Source organism: Apis florea, unplaced genomic scaffold (genome assembly GCF_048593485.1).
Source record: "Apis florea isolate Af1SG1 unplaced genomic scaffold, ASM4859348v1 contig_3493_pilon, whole genome shotgun sequence".
Lineage (NCBI taxonomy): Eukaryota > Metazoa > Arthropoda > Insecta > Hymenoptera > Apidae > Apis > Apis florea.
The window spans coordinates 1,429,403-1,456,682 of record NW_028256772.1 but is presented as its reverse complement, the minus strand read 5'-3'; the positions used below and the strand labels follow the sequence as shown (position 1 = coordinate 1,456,682).

The window sequence follows — 27,280 nt, the reverse complement described above, 5'->3', positions numbered from 1 at the left end:
AGGTGTTCAAAATACCTAATCCTTGTCAAACGATCAAGGACACGTTTAAAATCACAACAACGACCGGACAATGCGTTGGATCCGTGACAGTTTACATAAGAGCTTCCTGTTTCGGCAAGAAGATCATCACCCAGTTTCAAATACCGCACAATAGGAAACCGTATCTTTTCAAGGGGGCGAATGACAGTCCTGTTTTTCAATGCAAAAAAATACCCTCCGAGTGCTACACACCGGCCCCGGTTAAGTGTACCTGCGCGAAGAAGTGCGATGGAAGCGGCGAGACGGTAGGAAGAACCTGTTGTGCGACACCGATCGTGCAAACCAACTCGTGTCCCCCGTTGCCTAAACAACCCGATTACGGTCCACGACCTTGCTGCGCCTCGCGCCAAGGGTACGTACTTTTGTATATACGTTGAAACACAGCGAGCAATAAACTAGAGTGTAAGCGTAGAAGGCTGCGCAACCAGTTTTATCACTTGGCAGTATCGTGCAATTCTTTTCTTTCTTTTTCTATGTCTTTTCACCTATCCTCTATTCATAATCTATATATATATAATCCTATATTTTGTTAATTCTTTTTCAAAACATTCGCAAGAAATTTATCGCGAAGAGAATAATATTTGAAGATAGTTTACTTTGATCTCATTTTTCTATATATAACACCACTGACAAGTTGTCACCACGTTGGTATTCGACTGCAACGAATCTATCTTTTTTCAACTTTCTATTCCTAATAAGTGTTATTACGGGAGTACAGTTTCATAAGGTTATTGCCTGTTACGGTCACACACGGGTGATCGCCATACTTGAGAGCGATCGTTAACTTGGTTACCTGCAAAAGGTATTTCTCAGATCAGATCAAATCGATCATCACTCTCGAAAATTTTTGTAAATACACGTTTGTTATTAAAGATAATTTAATATAATTTTTTGAACGAGCATTCGATTTTTAAATATGACGTTTCGTTCTCTCAAGTTTCAAGCATAGTTTTAAATGCTCATAGGCATATATTTAAATTGTACATTTAAACATACGTGATAATGTTTAAAACATTGATTAAAGTCAAGGTTCGTCTATTTTCATCAAATATAAGTGTTTTGATAACACTTATATCTGTTACTGTAAACAATTGTAGAGAATTCTTTAACGCCCGCTACAGTATATAAAGAAGTATAATGACTCCCAAAAATATTCGGACGTAAACATACGCTTAACTTCAACAAGCTATATCTTTATTAAATTATACGAAGAAATGAAATTCAAATTTATTTCATTCGATAGACTATTTATTGTACTTTACAAATATGTGCAACTTGTTTAATTAAAACTTGATATAATGAAATAATATTAAAAATTAAATTAAATTACAACTATTTTTGGTATTACAAAAAGGATATTTTAAAAATAATTAAAAATAGCAATTTTAAAATTATTTAAAATTAAAAGTTAAATTTGTAAAATACGATACAAGCGTTCTATCGAAAGAAACAAGTTTGAGTTAGTTCATTTCTTTCATAATTAACAATATATACTAGATTGTTAAATATACGTAAGTGTCTAAATATTTTTGCGAGTTACTGTACATCCGATATTTCGACTTATGCTGCCATCTGGTGAAATTATGAAATATTGCACTTTATTGTTTCTGCACTTGTTATTTTAACAGTGTATAAGAGCTCATCATTGATGTATGTATTTATTTTTAACAAAATATCAATCTTGTTAAAATTTTTATCAAATATGTTATATATTATTATATTATGTAATATAATAATACAACACAAACTAATGAGCGATCGATACTAGCTAATTTAAAAAATATTTTTGACGAATATTACAGTTGAATATTGAATGTTTTTCAATGACATTATCATTTTTTTTTATATTAATAATAAATGGATAAAACGATTATTTTTAAATATATATTTTTCATCAAGATCTTTACATTGAAATTTTGCTAGAAATAATACCACATCACATTTCTAAATTTCAAATTGGCGTTAATTAGGTCGATAAATTAATGATCTTTTGGTTTCATATTGGAACAATCTCGATCAGAAACATTTATTAAATTATTTATTAATTACTTATTTTTGACCCAGTTTTTACCAATGCTAATTAAATAACGAAAACTAGTTCGCTAAATCTCTTAGTCACTTTTGACACACAATGAATGTAGTTTCCAATTTCTATTGCAGAGATTAAAAATAAGAAATTGAAAAAATTTAGCTATAAAATGAATAATAATAATAAGGAATAATAAAAAATCAAGGCAAACGAAAATGAATTCAATTGTTCAATTTATATTTTCTTTAACAAAACATTATCAGACAAATCTACAATTATTGTAGAGAGACTATTATGAATCTATTAATTTCTATTATGAATCTTTCAATTTCGAATGTATTATTCAATTCCTTTTCGATATTTATCTTCGACGTCATTCATCAACAAAAAAGGTATTCTCTTAACAATATTCTTTATTCATTTTCAGAAAACAATGTCCATGCTCGCCGAAACTACGACGAAAAGAGCAACAGACGTGTCCCTGTTCAACTGATCAAACGTTCGCTGCGATACGCGAAGCAGCTCGTCAAGAAGGAAAATGCACGCCATGTGCGGAACCACCTCCTTGTCCACCTTGTTGCGGTGCCTCCGCACCGAAAAAGTTTGCCGATCTGATTACTAAAGAGACTGTGAAAAAATGTGGATGTCCCGTGAAGGATTATAGTTGCAACTGTTGCAAATCTAAATGAAAGAAGATATTTTTCAAGGAAAATGCGTAACAAGTAAGTGATTATTATCTAATTTAATGACTTTTTCCCCGTCAAAATTTTGACAATATCGCTTCGATATTTCAAGGATTTATTTTATCAATGAAGGAAAGTTTGAATCATTGTTGAAAAAAAATGACATGTTTTCATTCATTTTTATTAAAACAAGGAAAAATTGTGAACATTTGATTTCAATATGAAACGTTTTATGCGAATATTTATTAGGGTGTCTTTCAGAATGATTTTCACTTCTTGATTTTATTGGATGTTTTAATTTAAATTTTGAATCGTGCAATAAATTTTACCAAACTGAATGATTTTTAAGTATATATGTTAATATTTTTCTATAGAGAATTGCATCGAATTGCATCGATTGGTATATTAAAAAAATATATAATTTCATTTAAAAAAAATGTCTAAATAAAATTGACCTTTACGTGATCTTTATTCGCCCATTCATGAAGAAAATTAATAATACCATTAATATGCATTTAAATTATATTTGAAACTATATTTCTTTCAATCAAATGCAATTCTATTCTGGTAGAATGATAATATGGAAATGTCAGCAATGGAATATAATTAGATTCGAATTGTGTTTCACAACGCGTAAAGGTCGTCCCAGTATTATTTATTCTGCATTTTGAATTTAAAAGGCTTAGATCAACATCAATTCATATTAATTTTTTTTTTTTGTATTTCGTAAAAATGAATAAAAATTATTCGAATTCTTTCGATTAAAATCTTGTTTCGATAAAATGATAAAATAAAAGCAGAGCGAGACATTTGTCAAAATTGAAAAATGTTACGAAGTTAAAATGCACAATTTATTTTTATTTACAAACAATATAATAAATAATATAATAACAATAAGAGGAAAATAAAATGAAAATAATTCATGAAGGAATCGAAAAATTTTAAGACAAGCGTTTCTAGAATTTTTCAGAGATCGTTAAAATGAAATTATCTTCTAATAAATCGTCGTAAACTTTGGTTTTTGTTTCGATATTTGATCACGTTCATTTCGTACTTCCAACCATAGTTCCAAATCATACTTTCATACCACAAAATTTTCCATTAACATGATAAGCACAACAGAAATATGTGACATAAACCAAAAAATACTACACGTTGTCTCAGTAAATTAAACAAGATTTCTTTTAAATAATAATTAATATCGACTGGTCATAGGTGACTTTATAAGTTTACGTTTGATTATATAATTTTATTTTTTACGAGTGATAAACGATTGTTAATTGACATTTATCATTCTATTGATACGTAACGCGATTGAAATTTATTTATCTTTAATAAGATTAATTATATTATGAAATTGTATTCTTAAAATGCAGTTGACATTTTAAAATTCCAATTTTTTACGTTATTACAATCGCTATAATTTATTATTAGTACAATAATATCACCGTCAAATATGATCATTCGAGCCGTATATAAGTAAAAAAATAAAAGAAAAATCCAATTTTATCTGTTCCTCATTAATGTTTCTCTTTTAATTTCCAGTTAATCGACCCGTATCATGCATTAATTAAGATTCTTACTGAAAACATACTAATAACTCTTCAATTGGAGGCGATATTTCTATACGTTCTCCTCGATCCGAATAGAAAAACGAGGCAGGCAACACCGCCAATTAAAGAGGAAACTTTCTCGCAATTAAAACGAGCGGAAGAGGTGATTGGCGAACCGTGTTGGGAAAGGATAGATGTGAAGAATGGGGAAAATGCAAAAACAATGGAGCGGGGTGATGAAAAAAAGAAGCGCAAGTCGAAGAAAGTGGCGAAAGATTTGGAGAGAAAGAGAAAGGATCGGGAAGAAAGGGAGAGGCGCGAGGCGGAGGAGAAGGAGCGTTTACGCAAATGGGAGGAGTGTTGGGAGAGGAAGTATCAGGTCCAGGAGGAACGCGAGCATGCGGAATGTTGCGTGGATAAAGGTTTCTGCCTTAAACCGAGGACCCAGTCGAATATTTGGATCAATATTACTCAGGACAGATCGCTCCAAGAGATACATATGTCCATCAAGTAAGATTAAGTTTATCGTTTATCGTTTATTCAATTCGATCGAAAAAGAGTTCTTCCTTCCCTGTAAATAACTCTAACAATATAATGCAATAGAGAATGAGAAAAGAGCGAGAAAGAGAAAAATTAAAATACGTAATTATCGCAAGAATAAAACTTCATAAAACTTTCCCACGCTTTTCCTAATAATCGATCGATCATTCGATCGAGCATTTAAAGATTACGTATTTTGCTTTCTTTATTTAACGAGCAAGTAACAAATATGATAAAAGAATGCCGGTTTTTTTGAATTTGAATTTTCTTGTCTGATTATATAAATGATACATATTGTCATTATAAAATCGATGATTTTTAACAACGAAACGAGTGATTAATTATTTGTGCAGACACGTTCCAGTTCCAAAACCGAAGCCTCCACCTTTGCCACCTTTGCAAAAACCAACGGTTACAATTTCCCCACCGGTGGAGAAAATCGTCACAGTGAAAGAAAAAGAAATGAAAAAAGTTGAGAAAGAAATAAGCACGGAAAAAAAGAAGAGGAAATAGCAAAGGAGGTTCATTAGGTGATGATGATTCTTTCTCCGTGCTTTTTTCTTTTTTTTTTTTTATGCTTTTCCTTATTTTCATTTTCATTCTTATCTTATTAGGCAGCTTATTTCTCCGTCCGTCGAGATATTTATAAAAATACATCGAAATCCACGACAACGACGTCATGACATGTTATTTTCGTCGTTCGGGGTACAGTTCGGCGAACTACAGAAATGGAAATAGTGGAGAAACATAAAAGAAACAGTTGGATTGTGTTTCTCCCTGTTTGCAACAGTTTTCATTCTCTTTCATTATTTTTTTCCTAAATATCACAATACTCTATGTAACGAAAACGACCTAAAAATGAAAGAATTTCTTCAATACTGTTTAATAATGTAAAACCGATTACGTATGTATAATAGAAAATAAATTATCAACAAATAAATACATCTGGCGAATTATTATTTAAATGAAAAAAAAAAAAAAAAAAAACTTAATATTAACGCGTGTATTTCACTTCGATGAAAATACAATTATTTAAATGTATTTATTTTAACACTATATCGAATATCTCTTCTTTTGACAATTCCATTTTTTTTTAAATACCATACTTTTCTTCGTACTATTACCAGAGCAAAGAAATAGCAAATATTTTAACAGCCTCAACGATCTCCAATATAATAAATTAAAAAAGTATACGCAAATAAACGTTGACTTGGTGAGTAACGTTCGCAATGGGTGTCAATAAAAAGAAGAAAGTACCATTAAAAAAAGAGAAAACTTGATACCGATTTGATGTTCGTCTCAACCTGGATTCCTGGAGGAAACAAATCATCGGCAAACCGCAAGGACATTGCACGCGAGAAGTTATTCCTGTCCAACGTCGGGGGCGAAGGGAAGAGAGAGGAAGGGAAGGAAGGTGGGTGACAAAAGGTGACGGAAGGAAGGAACGAAGGGTGAACGTGAGAGAGGAGGGATCACTGGATGATGAGACTGCGCGTGCTCTCTCTTTCCTCCGCCACCCTCAGTGCTTACCACCGAACAGTCGGGGTTGTAAGCCGATATTGTCGGGCAAGCGCATTGGGAACCGGCGACACCAGCCGGGAAGGAAGATAACAATAAAAGAGCCACATATATAATCGCGCCTAAACGCACGTTAACCTCGCGGCCTGGCTGGTTGGCTGGCTGGCGCGTCGCTTGTCGAAATGTAAGCACAATGAGAGAAAGAAACGTGAAAGTGAAGCTGACGTTCGAAAGTGAATAAGAACGCGCGTACGCCCTGATACCTAGCTTGCACCACGTCTCAACCACACGGCCACGTAGGATCCCTCCCCCAGGTGGTGATCGAATCCGCGCACAGAGAGTATTTCTTCGTCGAGGATAATTCGATTCGTTCGCTCGCTCCTGTTTTTTTTTGTGTTACGTTTCAAAGGATCATGAACAACTCGCCGCAGAATACGGAGGTGGCCGGGCAACAACATCGTGCCGGCGTTGAGAACAGCGACGAGGAGGAATGGAGTGGTGTCGTGGAATGTGTAATGTTATTACATCGACTCGTGTATCGAAAGAATGATTTTTATTTGCTGAAACAGCCTTCCTCGAGCAGTTTCTTGTTGCCCATTTCGAGTTGTTTTTCGTGGTCAAGGAAATTCTGTGGATTGCACAACGTGTGTTGAATCTTATTATCTGATTCTTATTTTTTTTGTTACTGTTATTGTTGTTGTTATTGTTATCGTTTGTTGTACCAGTTTTTGCGTTTCATGTTGGTAGATGTGTCTGTTGATTTTATTTATTTAATTAATCCCGATTATCGCGCAAGTATTTCCAAAAATGCATCGTATGTTTTGGGTTACGTTAATTTCGTTGCGACGCTATATTTAGGATGTAGATATTTAGTAAAAATTTGTTTAGTTTATTAGGAACGAATAAGTTCAATTAGACGAAATAATGCAATGTTAGAGAATGAGAATAATAGAAGCTTCTTTGTTTTCCGCTTATCATACCAACTTACCAGTATCGTATTTTTTTGTAGGCTGTGCTAGAAAGATCAAAGTCAGATCGAGTAACACGAGCGGATGAAGACAGACGTCGTCGTACCATTATTGTTGAGAAGAAAAATGGCACATACGGTTTCACGTTACAGGTAATCTGCTCGATCATCCATATCCATGCAATAACAACTGTATGTATCTTCTTTAATTATATCTTAATTATATTCTGTGATTATGTTTATTTTTATGAAATAGCATATTATGTAATTATATTGTTTAGAATTTCTATTATTTTATTAAAAAAAACTTCAAATTTGATTTAAAAATATAAAATTTTTAATCGAGTCACGTGAAATTGGACAGAGTTATGGGATACATTACAAGCGAGAGCAAGAAATCGAGATGGTCACGTATGTTGATTACGTGGAATACGATGGACCAGCATTCAAAGCAGGTATGCGAGAAGGTGACGTGATACTTTCAATAAACGGCCACGAAATGGACAGAGCGGATCATAAGACATTAGTCAATTTCATAAAAAACTGTGATACTAGAATGCGAATGGTTGTGTCTTTCGAAGATTGTGTAAGAAAAGTAAATATCGAGAAGTTCAACGACCGATAACCACCATTTGAATTTATCGTTTTAGATTTGAATGTACAATATCGATGATTTTTTTCAGGTGGAATTGCATATGCGTTATATTGAATTACAACGTGCTCTACAATCACGCCTTGGTGAGCTAGAAAGACTCTGTGAGAGGGAACGATCTATTCTCATGGGTCGATGGAAAACCCATTCACTGCCAGCCCGTAAAAGAACGCCTAATAGTGTAATTACTAGTAACGCTAATCAGCCATCACCATCGTCAAGTTTCAATTCTTCTACAATTCAATGCTGTCGACCGGCTACATCTACGGAACATCTGTTATTTTACAATGTGGTATATTAGAAACATCGTTTATATTTTCAGATTAATTTAGATTTTAGAAAAAAAATAATGGATGGTTTTATATATTATAGTTTCCAGATGGACGACCATGTTTAGTTCCTCGAAACACTGCTTGTCTAGTAACAGTAGGGCCTCCCCGTTCACGAAGCGATCATCATCATTTTCTCTCGAAGATGTCGAGCGAATCAGGAATGACTGTTTCGTCACGACATAGCTATCATCAAGCAAACGGGATGAATAGCACACCGGCCAAATCGAAATCGCACAAATCTTGTCAACAACAGCAACAACAATCTAGTAGTGGTGGAGATCCACTTCCTCTTCATCCTCCTCCGCAAAATAGTTTATGCGTTGCTTGTATTTCAAGCGCCAGTCGTCGTAGAGAACAATCAGATAGCGGTAGTTTAGATGCATACGATTTAGCCAGTCCATGCTGTGATCCTAATTGTGTACCTAGTCGTAGACGTCGAGAAAAACAGAGAAGGGCGAAGAATGAACAAAATCATCATCAGCAGCAGCAGCAGCAGCAACAACAACAACAACAACAACAACAACAACAACAACAACAGCAGCAGCAGCAGCAGCAGCAACAACAAGTTCAGCATCATCACGTACAACGAGAACAATCGAATCAAACGCAACAGCAACAACAACATGGCACACATAGCTGCTCGCGCACATCAGGACATAGTTTACATTCTGTTACCAGTAGCGATATTTCGACCGCAGCTGAAAGCGTTGCCTCTTGTTCAACGAGCCTAAGCACGGATACTCTTTATTGGGATCCAAGCGTACATCAACGACCACCACCGTGCCTTCAATATGCCAAACCAAAATCTTGGGACAATCTGACTACCAAGGCGTTCGGTGGTTACGGTTTCGGATATGGTTATTTGGATACGGCTACTATAAAAACGCATAGCGCCGAAAGGCCAGGAAAAAATGCGCATGGACGAGCGAAAACGCCAACTGGTACTGTTCAAAGACGAACAAGTAGTGGTACAACATATTCGGGCAGTTCTAGCAGACACTTTCAGCCAACTAAGTCTACCGAAAGTTTGTTAATAGCGCCACCATATCAAGGCGAGTTAGATGCTAGTTTGAGCTGTGAATGTTTAGATGGGCCAGCTCCACGATGTATGCCGGTTATTCAAGTGGAGAAACACAATCGACAAGAGGAAGGTGGATATATTATTAGTACGCACACTCAAATTCGACATCGTCGATCTAGCCATTCGGATGGGAAATTAAGGGCACTAAATAATTCTGAAATGACGCGTCTGTAAATTATTCTTTTCATTGAAAATTGTATTCTAATAAAGATACTCGTATAATTATTATATGTATCAAGTTCTGGATGACGACGACGTATATAACGTGTATCGTATATAGAACTTGTTCGCATTTAAATCTTTATATTCAGCTTTATATCGTGACATTATTATATTCTCGTTGACCGATAAAGGACCATCGTTTTTGAAACTTTTTGGGACATATACGATTCGTTATGATTTTGGTTAACTAAATTATCATTTGACCAACGAATGGTTTTTTACTAATATTTCCGGACAATATGATAAAGGATATATAAATGTTCATGGCGCTTTTTAAATCTTTTTTAAATTTTTATGGATAGTTGATTATATGATTGGTTAAAAACAGTTGTAAACTGTGAAGAACGTTAATAGTATTATTATCGTTATCACGAAATTAATAAATTATCAAAGCATATTATTTCGAATTTGATATTATTCTATAATTCCATGAAATTATAGACCTATATAATCCTAAAATAAACATATTTGAATTTTTCGATTTTTAAATATTACATAATATTAAATATATTTTAAATTAGGTTAAAATTTTCATTTTTTAAAAATATTTTCTTACTTAATAATAATTTACTTAATAAATATTCACTTATGATTAAAATCAATTTGCGTAAAAATTCCTATTTTTCCCTTCTTACCAACCAAACAAGATTAATGTACTAGTAAATTTTACTAGACAAATCTTACTTTCCAATCTATATAGAATATGCGTTTATGCCTATATGTAATACTATTTAACGATATCCTTAAGTTAGGTTATATTTTCAAATATTAACAGGAAGACAATATAATGTCTAGAAAAAAACATAATGTTTCATATGTTAAACCGAATGAACCAAAATTTTTACGTGAATTAAAAGAACAAATCGGATATAAGGAAGGACCTACAATTGATACAAAGGTATTATATTTTATTATTATTCATTACACATTAATGATTATTCAATTCTAAAATTATTAACTATAATATAATTATGTATTAATAATTATGTATTATAATTAAAAATATTTATTATTAAATAAATCATTAAATATATTATAATAAGTGCTTGTTTATAATCAGCATAAACAATCATTTAAATGATGTCTTAAAACAGAGAGAAATATTACCACAAGATTCAGATAATGATGAAGAAGAACGTGAAGAAGAGAAACCTGTTGTAGTTGTATTAAATTCTGAACATTTAACTGCAAAACAAGCAGAAGCATATAAGAAAAAAAAAGAACAAGGTATAAATTTCATAACTTTCACTTGTAATATTAAATAATAAAAGATAAATTATATATTAATATTACATTGTAGAAGAGGCTAATGCTCCTGCAGATTTATCTAAAAGAATTATATTTAGAAAAAACAAAATAACAGAAGCAGAATTAGAAACAACAGATAAACCAGTAAAAAAGAAAATAAAGAAAACAAAACAAGAAAAACTTATATTATCTTTCAATGAAAATGATGATGATAATTTATAATGTTTATGTATATTAAATATTTTTATAATTAAATTAATTATATATAAAACATAAGATGAAGCTTATTATATATATTCTAAAAAATATTTCAAATATATTTTTAATATAATAATATATATTATAGATTTTATAATATATAATGATTAATGTAACATAATATAAATATTGTTTACAACAAAATTACTTAAAATACATTTATGTATTCAACAAAAATTTATATTTAAAATATAAATAATAATATTAACAAATTAAATATAATCAATTTTATAAATATAAAAAATTTTTGATGAATAAAAATATCTATAAAAGAATTAAAATTATATATTTAATTATATATGTAAATTAAATGATTTTTTCTAATATTATAAAAAATAATTACAAACAAAAAAATTTATTACAAAAAAATCACGTTATTTTGATACATATATATATATATATATATATATATATATATAATATAATATATATATTATATATTAAATATAAATAAATATTAATCACCCGCACACACACCAAATATATTTTATATAACTAAATTTATAAAAATGATAAAATAAATTTTTAAATATTCTTACTCGTATCAGGGGTGTTTCATGAAGAAATCTACAGAAAAGGGCGGGGACTTGTTAGTCAACCCTATTACTATACATTGTTGCAATTGCAGATTGTCCTTATTCTTGAGAGAGCCTCTCATTGGATGTGCACGTGTACCAGATCACGTGACTATATATAACAAACGCTACTGGTCGTTTCGTCCCTTTAACATTACACGTACGTCATAAAATTTATGGTCACGTGATTATCGTCGCCATCTTGGCAGTTTTCGACGACGAAGGTAAGAAGGATCCGTGACGTCGAACCCAAATAAACACAAAGTATATGTGAATAATTCTGATATAAAAACGGTGTATATCAAGTGTCGAAGGAGTTGCATGTGTAGCCGAATATTTATCAGTGCTACGAACGGTCAGTGAATTTAAATAGCGCGGCATTTGCGATGTGTGTGTGTTTTGATTATTAGTCCTCTTTGTGGGGATAATCGCGATCGGCTAGCGACCACCACGGCAGCTGTTCGACAGTTGAGCCAGCCCTTATGAAGAGATGGCGGCAGCTTTCTAAATTTCAATGAATCAGTAAACATGAGTGTTTCAGCTTTTGATCGTAGATAAAAACAAAATATTACTTGTAAAAGAACGCCAAGGGACTTGCGATTGATTTGTTGAATTTTATGATTTGTATAGTTTTGATACTGAATAACACAATATAACCAGGGCCGTGACAATCCTCTCAATTCCCTTGCGCATTTCCCATACTATTATTCCTATCTTTTGTTAAATAGATTTTTTTCAATAGATTGTTTTATTTGTTTTGAATGTATGCATTGCTGTTTACATCTCTTTGATAAATTGTAATATAAATAGATTATTACCATTATAATAATATAATTCATTTATGATATATCGATTGCCATTAACATACGTAACTTAATTAAATTATATTAAATATTTTAATAACATTTACGAATCGAAAATTGTTCAATGAAATTTATAATATATTTTATTGTCATTATTTTCATATTTAATTTATCGATCCGATAATGAAATTCGCTAATAAGTTATCTTTGAAATTATGTTTAAGCAAAGTATTTATTCTTTGAATCTTGCATCATTATTTTGCTTAAATGCATGATCAGCAATATATGAAGAATTCTGAGAGAAATATTGTATTAAAATTACAGTAGAATTTTTTAAATAATTAATATAAATTATTAATATTGCAGAATTTTTTAAATCAATTAAATAAAATATATATTATATATTAATATTTCTAATTTTGTTTATTTAAATATAATTAATATAATTATACATTTTTCTATTTTAATATGTTATACATATTAAAATAAAAGATGACTGAATGTTTTTTCTACATATTTTAAATTATTAAAGTATTTAAATAATTCATAATTATTTTACATATTTTAAATATTTTAAATATATTTTTTTATAAAATAAACAAACGTACAGATAGATAGAATATAGTTTTGTTATTTTATTTTTAAAATAGAGGCAAAGAAATTACTCAGTATTTAAATCAATATTTTTTCCTTCTTTTTATTATATTATATTATTAATTTTTGTTTCAAATTAATCATATTCATACAAAAAGCAGTTATATAGTGATAAAATAACATTGAAATAAAACAAATTCTTAAATCTTTTGTCTATTCTGCGATTCTTTCTAATTTTATTTCTATTTAACTTTTATAAAAAAGAGCCCATGATTTTACGACGGCCCTGGGCATAACTTTTTAACGTTTCCAACGTCGCGCCTGCCCTCTGGTGCCTAATTTTCAGCGATGAATGTTCACTATTTACAGGTTTTGTGAATAAATCGTGTATCGTGTGTATAAGGACAAATCGTAACTCCACCGCCGCCACTGAAGATTGCAGGTTGTGAAAATGTCGCGGTATCAGAAAATTGTTTAGGACAGCAAGCGGTCAGGTGCGTATATTTGTGCCTGGTGACAGGAGATGGATGGAGTACGCGTTCCATTACCTCATAGATCTGCCGGGATTCGTGGATAGCGAGTTAAGTAGCACGAGACATGTCCCGAACGAGCATACTGAATGGAATTCCTTGTGTCTTCAATCATTCGAATTCTTTTTCGCGTTTTCCGAATTCCAAATAATACTATTATTTTCAACGATGAAGCATGTTGCATCAAGTTAAGCATTCGTGTAGGTTAAAGTATACTCAGCATCTTTTAAAAGAATGTGATTTTTTTAAAAGAATGTGTTGTGTTTTTTAAACAGATTAAAAAAGAAAGTTTATCTTAATTTTATTATATTTCATACACTAGATAAGCAAAAAACTTTTTTCAACAAAGTTTCGGAGTGTTTGACATGAGTATAAGCAATAAATGGAAAAATTCAAGTAAGATTTTGGATGTAAACGCTAATCGGATGGATCATATTTATATATATACATAATTTAACAAAATGGTATGCGTTTATCTAGTTCTTTTTTCGTCTGTATTAGAATGTTTGTTTGTCATGGTTTTTCTTGTCACATGGATGTGAACTATTGAATATTTGTAAGGGAAATTCATTTAAATGTTATATTGTCGTAGGAAATCAATCTGTCATGTTCAGATTCGGTAGGTCATAGGGTTGTTCTGTAGGTGGTTGGCGTGTTGTCCGGCATGTAGTATAGAGTTCGGAAGGTTGTGCGCTCGCGCGCTCACCTATGGGCGATTAAGGCGTGTGTACGTATGATTGCGTGTATGTTTACATATATGTGAATGTATAGGAAAGGCGAAAGTTCGATGTGTAAGTTGTAGATATAGGTGTAGGTTGGTAGGTTGTGAAGGTTGAGTGAAGAGAGGTACGGTGGAGGGCTGACTGGCTGGCTGGCTGGCGCTCGGACGCGGTGGCTAGCGAGTGCAGGTGACTGACTGAGAGACGCTAACCATTCAAGCTACTTCACAGGATTTCGCTTATTCGATCATTTTTATTCATTAGTAGCTCTCTGTTCTTTAATCGTTTCTATAATCTGTGTGTGCCAAAACTTTTCCGAACCAAGTGAATGCATTTCGGTAACGCGTCGACTGGAGAGTAACATACTACGAACTTTGTTGGTTATGGGAACAAGGAAATAGGAGTACGGAATTCGCAGCGCCATTTTGAAAAATTCGGCCCCGCTAAAAATTCCCTCTCTTTCCCCGCCCTCGCGTTCATATCGTCGATGTAATGAAACGCGTCGTCGCCACGAGCCGCTTATTCCTGTGTTCTTATTAATTGTTTAGATCAACTGCACAGTGGTGGCTCCATGGAAGGCACGCTGGAAGAACCCCCTATTAAGGACTCATCTCAAGCCAGTCCTGATAAGATTCTTAAAGGTATAATATTCTATTCCTATTTGAAATTATTAGAACAGCTCTTCTGATTCTTTTAATTTTCACTTTTATATTCATTTCATATTTTCTTTGATTATTGTTAAATAATGACATTATTAGATTTTTAATTTTTTCTTGACATTATTCTATTATCATTTAATTAAATTTAGATGTCATTAAAAAACTGTACTTTATTCATATTATATAGAAATGTTTCTCATTTAATAATATATATTACATTACATTCTTTAATTTATATTAATAATTATCAATAATAAATACATTTCATTAAGTAATTTTAGTAATCTAATTAATAATCTGTAATTAGGTTGTTAAAAAACATTAATAGTTTTCTTTATTTATCATATAATATTAAAATATGATATATATTTAACATTAAAGAGATATTAACATTTTGTATAAAAATATTTTATTATATTTTGCAGATGTGATTCCAAATGGGATTAATGGAAATTATAATGACAAAGAAGAATTCATTGATGCGGATACTAATATATCCAAACTCGTGTCAAAAGAAATTGGTAGTGTAGTAAAAGAAAAAAGGGAGACAAATGGAAATGAAGATGATGAGGACAAACATAGAATGGAAGTTGAAATTGAAGAAAGGGATTTAGAACCTGAAAATAGTGAACAGAATGGGATAGCACAAAGTAGAAGTAAAAGAAGTGAAATGTCAGAGTCAGAAAATGACTCTAAAATGTCTAAATCCTCAGAGGGTGTCAGTGAGATAAACAATTTTAGTGAAGTGTCTAAGACTGAAGATAAGTGTAAAAACACATCATGTGAATCTATGGAAGTTGATGAACAAAGTAATAATTCAGATGTTGAATGTCTTGATGAAAACATAACAGAAATACATTCAGATAATGATGATGTGTTCACTATGAAAAATTCTGCCCTTAAAGATAATAAAGATTCATCAGGCAGTAGTGATTTACAAATTAATGTCAGTAGTGACATTGCTGATAGTAGCATGGATACATCTGATGTAAAAATCTGTGAAGAAAATGGAAGTTGCGATAGTCCTGATATTGAAGAAATAACTGATAGTGCAAAGAATGGTCACAATACTTCACCAGAACGTGCTAATAAAGATCCAAAACAAAGAAAATCTAGAAAGCAAGTAGATCTTAGTAGTATTACACCAAGAAGAAGTTCTCGTAACATAAAGAGGACAAGTTATATAGAAAAAGAAATAGAAGAGGAAGTAGATGATGATGGTTCAGATATTGAAGAAATTAAGCCAGAAGATCCTTTAGCTGGTGTTGATAGTAAAGACAAAGAAAATTCTAAATTAAAATCACCAGTCAAAAATAGTAAAACTACTATTGTAGTTAATGATACTAAACGATTGGTAGAAATTGCTGCTGGTAGTAAATCTGTAAAAGGAGGAAAAAAAGAACCTACTTTAGTTATTATAGACACAAATTCTATACTCTCTGGGCGTGGTGGTGTTCCTGTGAGTAGCAGTAAACCCCATCACACTGTTTCTAGTACTAGTTCATTTTCAGTAGTTCCAATGGGAATGACAACACAAACTATGTATCCTAATATGAGGACAACTATTACACCAGTGCCCATGACATCAAAAACTGCACAATTAAGTCCTAAAACTACCAGTATGACTACAGTAACACCAACAGTAACACCTCCTATATTACCTACTTTAACTGATGATATGTTTGTGGTAGAAGCACCATCTTTTATAGTACCATATGTATATGAAAAACCACCTCTAAAACCATTAAAAGAATTTGTTACAAAATTGGAAAAATGTTTAGAAGAACAAGAAAAGGAAGAAAGAAGCCAAAGAGGCACAGAAGAAAATAAAAGAGAAGAATGTGATGAAGATTCATTAGATATGAATCAAAAAAATAAGGATAAAAGTGAAGAAAGTGAAAATGAAGGAAACTGTAAGAGTAAAAAAGATGAAGATAGAGGTGATAATTCATTAGATATAACTGAATCTGGATTTAGTAACATAAGTGATAAACAAGATATACGGCAAGATGATAGGAATAAAATATTAACATATTTTGATTTACCATTGGGAAAATTTTTCATGCAAATTGGAGTGAATCTTGTTCAAGAATATGTGCAAACTGATCTTTTACGGACTCAAAAACGTAAACAGGGCAAAGGTAGCACATCGGCTGAAACTCAATTAGCTATAAATTCGCTCATTAAGAACTTAGAATTTAGTAAAGAAAATAATGAACCATTCCATTTAGAACTGAAAAAATGTGAATTCTGTAATTTTAAAACGGAATCAACTTTAGTCATGCAACATCATTTAGAAACTCCACATATGCGCAATTATGTCTACAAGTGTAATTTTTGTCCAATTGAAGTGCGTAGTCCTCATGATATTTTATTCCATATGGAAGCAGAACATAATACTCGCGGGAGGTTGGAACGGGGTCCAGCTTTTCATCAATGTCCTAATTGTCCATTTGAGGATAACCAAAAAGGAAAATTAACACGACATATACTTGCTTGTACTAAGAAATTTAGACCAGAAAAAAATCTAGAACCAGCTGCTGATTGGGAACCTCCAGCAAAAATTCCAAGATTAAATCGAGCAAGGCCTGTTGCACCAACTAATCCCAGTGCACTTGCAATGGCAATGAGTGGTAAAGGACCTCAACCACTTTTACCAAAATTACTTCCTGCTCCAGTTACTGGTCGCGGAAGAGGACGGCCACCTATGCAACCAAGATATTCAGATTTGAAAACATTACGACCAGGTGGTACAACAATGCGACAAGGTAACTATTTATTATTTAAAATTAATATATGTTATACATAAAATTACATTGTTTTTAATTAATTAAAATTTAATTGATTAAATTTGATTATAATATATTTTGTATTTTAGATAATGTTGCAGGAATGATGTATCGTCCAACATCGTCTGGTTTGTTAGTCCCTACTTCGTATCAATTTGGTAGTAACCAAATATTTCAGGTAAAAATATTTTTATTTCTTATAATTTATCTATTAATAATAGAAAAGCATTGAAGTTATTTTATAATATATGGAATATATAATTTTTTTTTAATATTTTGGAATTATGTTGAAAATTATATATTGAATATATTTTAATATCATTACTGTAATTTTTTTTAAATAGAATGGGCAATGATAATGATGTAAAGTCATGCCCTTAAAATAATCTAGTTTTTTTAATTTTAGTTAAAATGTATAAGCACACACACGCGCGCGCGCGCGCACACACACACACACACAACACATTTATGCTTGTATATTTCCTTGAAAATTTTTATAATTACATTATTAATCAATATATTGTATCTATAAAAACTTGAAAAAGTGAAAAAGTGTAATATATTTTATATATTACATTTAAAAAATGATTAATTTATTAATCTTATGATAAGAAGAAATTTAAATTATATATTTATTTTATAATTCACATTTAGATATTTTATTTTCTATTTATCCATTAACAGCAGTATATATTAATTTTTTTCTATAAATTTTCATCGAAACCATTCTGTTTTTATCGATATTTATAAAAAGCTACAGGTTCACAAATTCAAGTAAATAAAAATTTAAGAATTAGTAAAAAAATATATGGGTGGTGACAGGTGGTGGGTGGCTCTGGGACTGTCATGTCGGCTGTCTCGGGAGTGAGTAGCAGTAGCGGCGGCAGTTCCGGTCAACCCACACCCATTGCACTTGTACCCAACGTAATCGACTCTCTCTCTAGATTGTCCTCATCACAGGTAAATAATTGTTGGAACCTATCAGGAAGATTAAATTGATTTTATAAAGTTTGTGATCGCATGGATAACGTGTTTCGCAGGTGAAAAATGGCTTTCATAACCAATTTTTTGAGATTTATATAATATATATAATTAAAGCTGTACACAATTGCTTATAGGATTTAACAATATATGTAAAGTTATGGCTAAACATATCATTAGTATGCAGTGCAACTAGTTTCGTAATTATTAATTTCAGCAATGGATTTTGATCCCTATAATAATCTTGCATTATGAAATATTTAATTTTTTTTTTCATATTCATATAATTCATTAAGAATTTTTATAACCTTTTGTATTATCTTTATAAAAGTGGTCAATAATGTAAATAATGAAATAAATAATAATAATAATGTAAATAATAAAAGTAGTCATAAAATAAAAAATTTTTGATGAGATATAGTGTGTTTGGCAATAACCTAAATCAAGAACTTTTTCAATCAAAATATAGTTCATTTTCTTAAATATTATTATATTTAAAATAATTAATATATTTTATATTTTTCAGAATACAACAACAAGTCCCAAAAATCCTACAGCAAAATTGTTAAGTCAACCAAGTATATCTATAACTCCATTACCACGTACAACATCTCAAACTTCTATTCCTGGTTCTGGAACTTCATCAAAGTCTGGAGGAAAAACCACATTTGTTATATGTGAAATTTGCGATGGGTATATTAAGGTAAATTATATTGATTTATGTTAAATTTTTGTAAAATAATATCTCATATCTTTATGATATGTCTTTAATTATTTATTTATTTATAATATAAATTTTTATTATACTCAAATTCTTTATGAACTTATATAGATACATTTGTTAATTTTAGTTAATTTAGCAATTAGTTAACATTTGTTATCATTAATTATATTAAAAAAATATATAATTATCAAATAGAGTGCATTTATTATTTCATTTTATTTTTCATGAATTTTCAAAAAGTTAATATTATGACTATCAGTCTTAAAAATTTATATATAATTTTTGATATAGTTATTTTCAAATTATTTTCAAGTTAAAATTTAAATAAATAATTTAAATTTGAAAAATAAATTGATAATAATTTGATAATAATTGATAATAAATAAATTTGAAAAATAAAGCATTTAATAAAAATTCAAGAATATTTTTAGAAAATATTAAATAAAAATAGAAAATATTAATAGAAAATTAAAAAATAATATCTAGGTTATTAAAAAAGAAATTAAATTCAAGAAAAATAAAACAATGGATTATGAGATTTACTCAATTTATTGTTTTATATTTAAATAATTTTAATTATGATATTTTTTATAATTAAATGATATAATTATTATGTTTTATATATTATATTTTATTCATTATTTCATATATATAATTCATATATAAAATTATTTCTTTCTTTCAGGATTTAGAACAACTACGTAATCATATGCAATGGATTCACAAAGTTAAAATACATCCAAAGATGATTTATAATAGACCTCCATTGAATTGTCAAAAATGTCAATTTCGGTTTTTCACAGACCAGGTATATAAAAATATATTATTCTTAAATAAATTTCATATTTAAATTTAAATATAAATTAATAAATATAAATAATATAATAAAAAATACATAATACATATATTAATATGCATACTTATTATTTAAATAAAAAATTAATATTATTCCAAAGTGTTATATTTTTATTATAAATTTTATATTATTATGTATAAGAATAAAATTATAATAATATTAAATTTTTTATTATTACAGGGTCTGGAAAGACATTTACTTGGATCTCATGGCTTAGTTACATCTAGTATGCAAGAAGCTGCAAACAGAGGAAAAGATGCTGGTCGCTGTCCAGCTTGCGGCAGGGTAAGTTTTATATTTATTGTTGAATATACGAAATTATATGCGTATCAGATTGGAAAATATGAATTAAGGCAACATGATACTTGAGGGCTATGGATCTTAATTTTTAGGTATATCAATGGAAATTACTAAATCATGTTGCGCGAGATCATGGAATGACATTAAAACCAGCACATCTATCTTATAAATGTACAGTTTGCACTGCCACGTTTGGAATGTATAAGCAGTTTGAAAATCACGTATACTCGGCACATAGTGTCGTAGCTAAAAGAGTAATGGATAAGAAGAATACACCTTCATCTCCATCGTCCAGATCCAATGACTCCCTTCTTAAACCATTGAAGATCAATGATGAAATTACGATTATTCCACAACCAGCAAAACCTACAACCAGGTCGGGTACATCTCAAGGCAGAGGAAAATAGCAATGATCAGCAGAGTGATACATGTGTCTTGTCTTAATGAATTTCACGTAATTTTGTGGTACTCCATACTGGTCATTGTAGTACAATATACAATGACTGACGTGCCGTGTACATGTGTATGCATATTATGCTTAATACGCAATTACAACCTACAACTAAACCTACAACTCTTGGCAAAAAAACTAGTTGATTGCGTAATAATATTCCATCAATGATTATACCGATATATTTATTTAAGAATTTTTATTGTTGTTATCAGACATAGATAAAATAGACTGTAAAAATATTAAAGGGTGGCCTTCAGTCTAATTCCTTGGTTAATCCTAGAGCTGCATATTCCTGACCTACACGCCTATAAAAACCTATAAATATGAAGAATATTTACATTTTATGCGACACTCACATGTCATACTGCGAATCACTTTTGAATAGTAAATTGACTAATAATATAAATTCTTTTTCTAAGACAAATATATTTGAATTAATTCTATTTTGTTATTAATGCTAATACGATTACGTAGGGCAATAAACGATAAACTGTCCTTACTCCATATATTCGATGTGTCTACGCGTCATGTTGCGAAGCAATTTCTGAATAATATACAAACAAATTGTATTAATCAACGGGAGTGCCCTAGATAATTTCGCAATGTTTTTTGGTGGATAACAAATACCAATAGTTTTTCTAACTTTCTTTCTATCAAATGTATACTTCTTTTTCTAATTTCGCCATCATACTTTTAAGCGACGAATATGGAATTTATAATTCTCTGCTTAATTTGTAATATTTCATAAAGTTGTGTGTATGAAGTAAGTTATAAAATCAAAAATTTTTTGAAGTTGTAAATTGTATCTACTTCTATAAGTTGAAATTTTTCGTCGCAGATATTGTAATAAAATATTAAGTTTTATTTTTGCGCTCTTATATAAACAAAAATGTACATTAACATAGAATATAATATAAACGATTATATCAATAAAATAGGATGGCACGCATATGTGTATACATTTTTTCTGTTGAAACAATCAATTTGTCATGGAACACCGAACTTGTTAGTATGAACATCACGACATTTAAACATATATATTTATATATGTATATATATAATATCTAGAAAAATATTATATATATAAATATGTAAAATTATTCTAGTATAGCAATAGCGATAAGAAGGGACAATTAATTATCTTCTTGTAAGCACTATGGATTTATAATAGACTTATATGAATATGTAGATAGTCGAAAGAAGTAACAGATTTAATTTAATAATTTCGATTTTTCCTTAATAAGTTTTGTACGTTATCGTAGGAATAATTTTAGAGGAAAAATTTGCATTCAACAAAGAAAATAACATAGTGCATTTTTACATTGTATGGTTGTATTATTTAATTCTACTACCATTTGCCAGCCACTTTTATGGCAAGATATGTTGGTAAAACAGAAAAACATTCATAGTCGTAATTACAGAAATATATACTTTACTGTAATAATTTGTACAATATTATATGATTATAAAAATAAAGTATACCAACATTGTATTACAATTTGTAGTTTATTTATAATATATCGTTTAGACTATACTTTCAATAAAATATACTTGTATTTGCATGTTAAATTTACTTTAAATATTGTATGCATTTTAATGAATTAATTTATGAATTCATATTTAAAATAATGTATTGTTGCTTATAAAATGAACAAATAATATATATATATATATATATATATATATATATATATATATATATACACATATATATTAATAAAATAAATTAATATATATGGAAAAATAATTATATTTTGAAAATATTTTTTACTTGTATTACGTTTATATAAATAAATATATTTTTGTATGATATATTGAAATAAATATATGTTTTAATTATCAGTTTGAATATAAATTGTAAAAAATTAAAAAATGTATCTTTGTACAAAAAATTTTTCAAGTTACATTAAAAAAAATATTTAGAGATCATAATTTTTTTTATAAAACTACGATGTTCAAGCAATAAAATTATAATTAAGGTAAGTTCTAAAATTCATACTAAATAGTATTTTATTTCCGGTTTAAATTCGATTGGCCATCAATTTGCATAGAAATATTGAAGATATATTTTTAAAATTTAACTATAAACAACTTAAATAAATAAAATTATAATTATCATTATTATAAATTTCTTTTATTGTAGATCGTAAAATTATTATTTAAAATGAGTAGTAATAGAAAGAAAAAATAAATTGAGGTTCTAAATGTATCAATTTGGCGGGCAATATACATTTTATCTATATCCATTGAATACACTACTTCTAATCTGATATTCCGTTTTAAAATAAGATTATTGAACGGAAAATAACGTAACAATGAATGTTGATTTACCTTATTCTGTTGAATATGCAAAAAGTTCGCGATCTTCTTGTAAAAATTGTAAGAATTCTATTCAGAAAGATTCCTTAAGACTTGCCGTTATTGTTCAGGTAATATCGAGAATATTAATATTAATATGAATTTATACCTTATAACTATTATTATAATATAACATAAATATAACATAATATATAATATAACATAAATATTAATATAAACATTAATATAAATTGTTAATATATTATTTTCAATTATTACTTAATTTTATCAATATTATATAATGTAATAATAATATAGTTTAAAATAAAAAATGTATTTATGAAGATAGATTTGTTTTTATAAATTTTTTTATATTTCATTATAATAAAATTATAAAAACTTATTAGAATTATTTTTCATAGTACTATTGAATTTATGTATATTTTGAATGTTTTTGAAAAAATTATTACATTTAAAAAATATCAAATCATATCTTAATTTTTAGAGTCCTGTTCATGATGGAAAGATACCAAATTGGTATCATCCACCTTGTTTTTTTACAAAACAAAGACCAAAAACTACTGCAGATATTGCTAATTTTGATAATATTCGTTGGGAAGATCAAAAAGAACTTCAAAAGAAAATTGGTTTGTTTATTATAACGTTATAAATTACATATAATATTGTATGAAAATTTCTTATAACTTAAATTTTTACAGAAGAATCGATTAATCTTCCATTACCTGCATCTGGAAGAGGAAAAAAACGTGGAAGTACTTCAGCTAAAAATATAGGTCCATTACGTGATTTTGTAGTTCAATATGCAAAATCTAACAAATCAACATGTAAAGCTTGTGAGGAAAGAATAGTACAAGGAGAAATTAGGATATCAAAAAAAGATTTTGAAAGTGAACAAGCTAGAAGATATGGTGGTATAGACAAATGGCATCATCTTGATTGCTTTATCAAAGTAAGAGAAAGTTTACAATTTTATGAAAGTGGTGATGCACTTCCTGGCAAAGAAGATCTTTCCAAAGAGGACCAAAAAAAGCTTAAAGATGCTTTACCAAAGATTAAATCAGATGATGCTCCACCAATTAAAAAAATTAAAGATGAACCAATAGATGTAAAAGAAGAAGAAGAAATGAAAAAACAAAATGATGAATTATTTTCAATTAAAGATATATTATCCTCTATAAAAAAATCTGATCTCATTGCTATGTTGGAAAAAAATGAACAACAAATTCCAGAAGGTGTATCTACAGTATGTGTTTTATTAATAAGTTTGGTTTCAATTATAAGTAAATAAAGATTAATAAATAAATATTATTTAATAAAATAACTTTCTAAAATATTTAATAAAATAACTTTTTATTATAGATAATAGATCGTTTATCAGATGCTATCTATTTTGGAGCTTTAAAGCCATGTCCAAAATGTAGTGGACAGTTTGTATATCATTCTGGCATTGGATACAAATGTACTGGAGATTTAACAGAATGGACTAAATGTGAAAATATCACACAAGATCCTAAAAGAAAAAAATTCATAATATCATCAGATTTAAAAGAATCATATCCAAGTCTGTAAGTATTTTTGTAAAATTATTTTCATAAATCAACATATACATATATAATAAAGTTAAAAACTATATTTAAATATATTTAAATATTTAATAGCAAATCTTTGAAATGCAAAGTTAAGAAACGACTTATAAAGATATCTATACCCTCAACATCTAATTTAATAAAAAAAGAAGATGATATTGATTCTGGACCCAAAGTTGATGCAAAACCTAGACCATTAAAGCACATGCAATTTGTTATTATAGGTCATACAGAAAAACATAAAGATACTTTGAAAAAAGAAATTTTACATTTAGGTGGAGATGTAATATCAAAACTTCATGAACATGTGACTGCTGTTATATCAACACAACATGAAATAGATAAAATGAGTAAAAAAATGGAAGAAGCTAAGAATTTTAATATTCAAATTATTACTGAAGATTTTGTTGAGGAAGCTAAAGAGTATACGAAATCTGCTGTATCACTTATTAAAAAAAAAACTATTTCAAGTTGGGGTGGTAACTTATCTGATAGAATTAATGTTATTGCAGAAAAATCTAATGCTTCAAAAAGTAAAGGTAAAAGTATATATGAAAAGTCAGGATCTGGCAAAATGAAATTACAATTAAAAAAAGGTGAAACTGTTGATCCACTTAGTGGTTTACAAGATTCTGCACATGTATATCAAGAGGGTAAAAATAAATATACAGTTACATTGATACTTTCAGATATACAAACTAAAAAAAATAGTTTTTATAAGTTACAAATTTTAAAACATGATAAAAAAAATCAGTATTGGTTATTTAGAAGTTGGGGTAGAATAGGAACAACTATTGGTGGTTCAAAATTAGATAATTTAGCCTTAGAGGAATGTATACAACAATTTGAATCATTATATGAAGAAAAAAGTGGAAATTGTTGGAGTCAAAGAGAATATTTTGTTAAAGTACCTCATAAAATGTATCCAGTTGATATTGATTATGGAGATGAAATGTCAACAAAAATATTAGAATCTGACATTAAAAGTGAATTAGAACCACCAATTCAAGATTTAATGAAACTGATTTTTAATGAAGCAAACATGAGAAAAGCAATGGTAGAATTTGAAATTGATATAGAGAAAATGCCACTTGGGAAATTGTCTAAAAAACAAATTCAAAAAGCATATTCAGTATTAACAGATCTACAAGAAGTATTAAAAAAAAAAAATTTCGATTCAGTTCAATTGGTTGATGCATCTAATAGATTTTATAACTTAATACCTCATAATTTCGGAATATCCGAACCTAAAATTTTAAATACAATGGAAGAAATTCACTCTAAATGCGAAATGTTAGATGCATTACTTGAAATGGAGATTGCTTATTCACTTTTATATGCTAAAACAGATACAACAAAGAATCCACTTGATGCTCATTATAAGCAATTAAACACTGAAATTAAAATATTGGATAAAGAAAATGAAGAGTATAAAGTTATTAAACAATATGTAGAAAATACTCATGCAAAGACTCATACACAATATGAACTTGAAATTGAAGATATATTTATTATTAAAAGACAAGGCGAGGATAATAGATATAAACCATTCAAGAAACTACATAATAAGAAGTTACTTTGGCATGGTTCTAGAACAACTAATTTTGCTGGTATACTTTCTCAGGGCTTAAGAATAGCTCCACCAGAAGCTCCTGTTACTGGTTATATGTTTGGTAAAGGTATATACTTCGCAGATATGGTTTCTAAATCTGCGAATTATTGTTGTACAAATAGTGAAAATCCTACAGGATTGTTATTGCTTTGTGAAGTGGCATTAGGTAATATGTATGAGAGATTTCATGCAGATTATATCGAGAAATTACCGAGTGGCAAACATTCAACATGGGGTCGTGGTCAGACACAACCTGATCCTGAAAATATTTATAAAATGAAAGATGGTGTTGAAGTTCCATATGGTGTCTCTGTATCTGTTAAATTACCAAAAAAATCAGACTTATTATACAATGAATATATTGTATATGATATTGCTCAAGTAAAAGCGCGATATTTATTGAAAATGAATTTCAAATATAAAAATTAATATTTTTTTAAATATTGAAAATATTAAAAAATATAAAAACACATACTTATATTCAATATAATTCATCTTAAATCTATTCTATTAGTAATATTAGTTTCGATATTATTTTTAAAAATATGATGTATTAATTTTTTTTTATACAAATGAACAATAAATTTAAATAACAGAGTAAATCTTTAATTTTAATATATTAAATATGGATATTTTAAAAGCAAAAAATATTTTAAA

At 29.1% G+C, this 27,280-nt stretch overlaps 5 protein-coding genes and 1 long non-coding RNA gene across 20 annotated transcripts; 5 read left to right on the top strand and 1 right to left on the bottom strand.

The window, feature by feature from the left end:
• Window positions 1-3,521: 3,521 nt before the first annotated feature.
• On the top strand, window positions 3,522-5,788 carry LOC100866379 (uncharacterized). Its single transcript, XM_086912837.1, has 4 exons — window positions 3,522-3,914; window positions 4,297-4,814; window positions 5,198-5,374; window positions 5,459-5,788. Exons 1-3 carry the CDS (start codon window positions 3,858-3,860, stop codon window positions 5,355-5,357), a joined length of 735 nt encoding a protein of 244 aa, XP_086768963.1. The 5' UTR covers window positions 3,522-3,857; the 3' UTR covers window positions 5,358-5,374; window positions 5,459-5,788.
• A 505-nt stretch (window positions 5,789-6,293) lies between these two features.
• Window positions 6,294-10,016, top strand: LOC100867403 (uncharacterized). Of its 6 annotated transcripts, none has more exons than XM_086912833.1 (5): window positions 6,294-7,006; window positions 7,372-7,482; window positions 7,694-7,924; window positions 8,013-8,273; window positions 8,354-10,016. In XM_086912833.1, exons 1-5 carry the CDS (start codon window positions 6,776-6,778, stop codon window positions 9,566-9,568), a joined length of 2,049 nt encoding a protein of 682 aa, XP_086768959.1. In that variant the 5' UTR covers window positions 6,294-6,775; the 3' UTR covers window positions 9,569-10,016. The 6 variants fall into 6 exon arrangements, with proteins under 6 accessions (XP_086768959.1, XP_012341991.2, XP_086768960.1 ...); XM_012486537.3 differs by having other exon boundaries at window positions 6,419-6,874; XM_086912834.1 differs by having other exon boundaries at window positions 6,429-7,006; window positions 8,013-8,270.
• A 271-nt stretch (window positions 10,017-10,287) lies between these two features.
• Window positions 10,288-11,140, top strand: LOC100866612 (uncharacterized protein KIAA1143 homolog). The gene is made up of 3 exons (XM_012486540.3): window positions 10,288-10,514; window positions 10,711-10,843; window positions 10,917-11,140. Exons 1-3 carry the CDS (start codon window positions 10,404-10,406, stop codon window positions 11,084-11,086), a joined length of 414 nt encoding a protein of 137 aa, XP_012341994.1. The 5' UTR covers window positions 10,288-10,403; the 3' UTR covers window positions 11,087-11,140.
• Window positions 11,141-11,885: 745 nt separating this feature from the next.
• Window positions 11,886-22,604, top strand: MEP-1 (zinc finger protein MEP-1). Of its 10 annotated transcripts, none has more exons than XM_003693553.4 (10): window positions 11,888-12,052; window positions 13,464-13,588; window positions 14,892-14,984; window positions 15,428-17,770; window positions 17,881-17,969; window positions 18,614-18,751; window positions 19,299-19,475; window positions 20,182-20,304; window positions 20,533-20,637; window positions 20,745-22,604. In XM_003693553.4, the coding sequence occupies exons 3-10, from the start codon at window positions 14,915-14,917 to the stop codon at window positions 21,057-21,059; spliced, it is 3,360 nt and encodes a 1,119-aa protein (XP_003693601.1). In that variant the 5' UTR covers window positions 11,888-12,052; window positions 13,464-13,588; window positions 14,892-14,914; the 3' UTR covers window positions 21,060-22,604. The 10 variants fall into 10 exon arrangements, 9 of the variants coding, with proteins under 9 accessions (XP_012341795.1, XP_003693601.1, XP_012341789.1 ...); XM_012486335.3 differs by having other exon boundaries at window positions 11,891-12,219; XM_012486338.3 differs by having other exon boundaries at window positions 11,902-11,921.
• LOC147656902 (uncharacterized) lies at window positions 18,423-23,552 on the bottom strand. The gene is made up of 2 exons (XR_015293498.1): window positions 23,438-23,552; window positions 18,423-18,769 (listed from the first exon to the last, which is right to left on the bottom strand). It is a non-coding gene; the product is annotated as an uncharacterized LOC147656902 (long non-coding RNA).
• On the top strand, window positions 23,120-27,225 carry Parp1 (Poly-(ADP-ribose) polymerase). Its single transcript, XM_003693555.4, has 5 exons — window positions 23,120-23,535; window positions 23,910-24,051; window positions 24,124-24,668; window positions 24,785-24,990; window positions 25,084-27,225. Exons 1-5 carry the CDS (start codon window positions 23,422-23,424, stop codon window positions 27,050-27,052), a joined length of 2,976 nt encoding a protein of 991 aa, XP_003693603.1. The 5' UTR covers window positions 23,120-23,421; the 3' UTR covers window positions 27,053-27,225.
• Window positions 27,226-27,280: the final 55 nt, after the last annotated feature.

Bases quoted from the DNA above. Each gene is read 5' to 3' on its own strand.
- LOC100867403 (XM_086912831.1), top strand. From the start codon at position 6,776: ATGAACAACTCGCCGCAGAATACGGAGGTGGCCGGGCAACAACATCGT. The intron at 7,007-7,371 runs GTGTGTTGAATC...ATTTTTTTGTAG, and splicing joins AATTCTGTGGATTGCACAAC to GCTGTGCTAGAAAGATCAAA. The intron at 7,925-8,012 runs GTAAATATCGAG...GATTTTTTTCAG, and splicing joins TCGAAGATTGTGTAAGAAAA to GTGGAATTGCATATGCGTTA.
- Parp1 (XM_003693555.4), top strand. From the start codon at position 23,422: ATGAATGTTGATTTACCTTATTCTGTTGAATATGCAAAAAGTTCGCGA. The intron at 24,669-24,784 runs GTATGTGTTTTA...TTTTTATTATAG, and splicing joins TTCCAGAAGGTGTATCTACA to ATAATAGATCGTTTATCAGA. The intron at 24,991-25,083 runs GTAAGTATTTTT...AATATTTAATAG, and splicing joins AAAGAATCATATCCAAGTCT to CAAATCTTTGAAATGCAAAG.
- MEP-1 (XM_012486333.3), top strand. From the start codon at position 12,019: ATGTGTAGCCGAATATTTATCAGTGCTACGAACG. The intron at 17,970-18,613 runs GTAAAAATATTT...GGGTGGTGACAG, and splicing joins GTAGTAACCAAATATTTCAG to GTGGTGGGTGGCTCTGGGAC. The intron at 20,305-20,532 runs GTATATAAAAAT...TTATTATTACAG, and splicing joins TTCGGTTTTTCACAGACCAG to GGTCTGGAAAGACATTTACT.
- LOC100866612 (XM_012486540.3), top strand. From the start codon at position 10,404: ATGTCTAGAAAAAAACATAATGTTTCATATGTTAAACCGAATGAACCA. The intron at 10,515-10,710 runs GTATTATATTTT...GTCTTAAAACAG, and splicing joins GACCTACAATTGATACAAAG to AGAGAAATATTACCACAAGA. The intron at 10,844-10,916 runs GTATAAATTTCA...ATTACATTGTAG, and splicing joins TAAGAAAAAAAAAGAACAAG to AAGAGGCTAATGCTCCTGCA.
- LOC100866379 (XM_086912837.1), top strand. From the start codon at position 3,858: ATGATAAGCACAACAGAAATATGTGACATAAACCAAAAAATACTACAC. The intron at 3,915-4,296 runs GTAAATTAAACA...TTTAATTTCCAG, and splicing joins AAATACTACACGTTGTCTCA to TTAATCGACCCGTATCATGC. The intron at 4,815-5,197 runs GTAAGATTAAGT...TTATTTGTGCAG, and splicing joins GAGATACATATGTCCATCAA to ACACGTTCCAGTTCCAAAAC.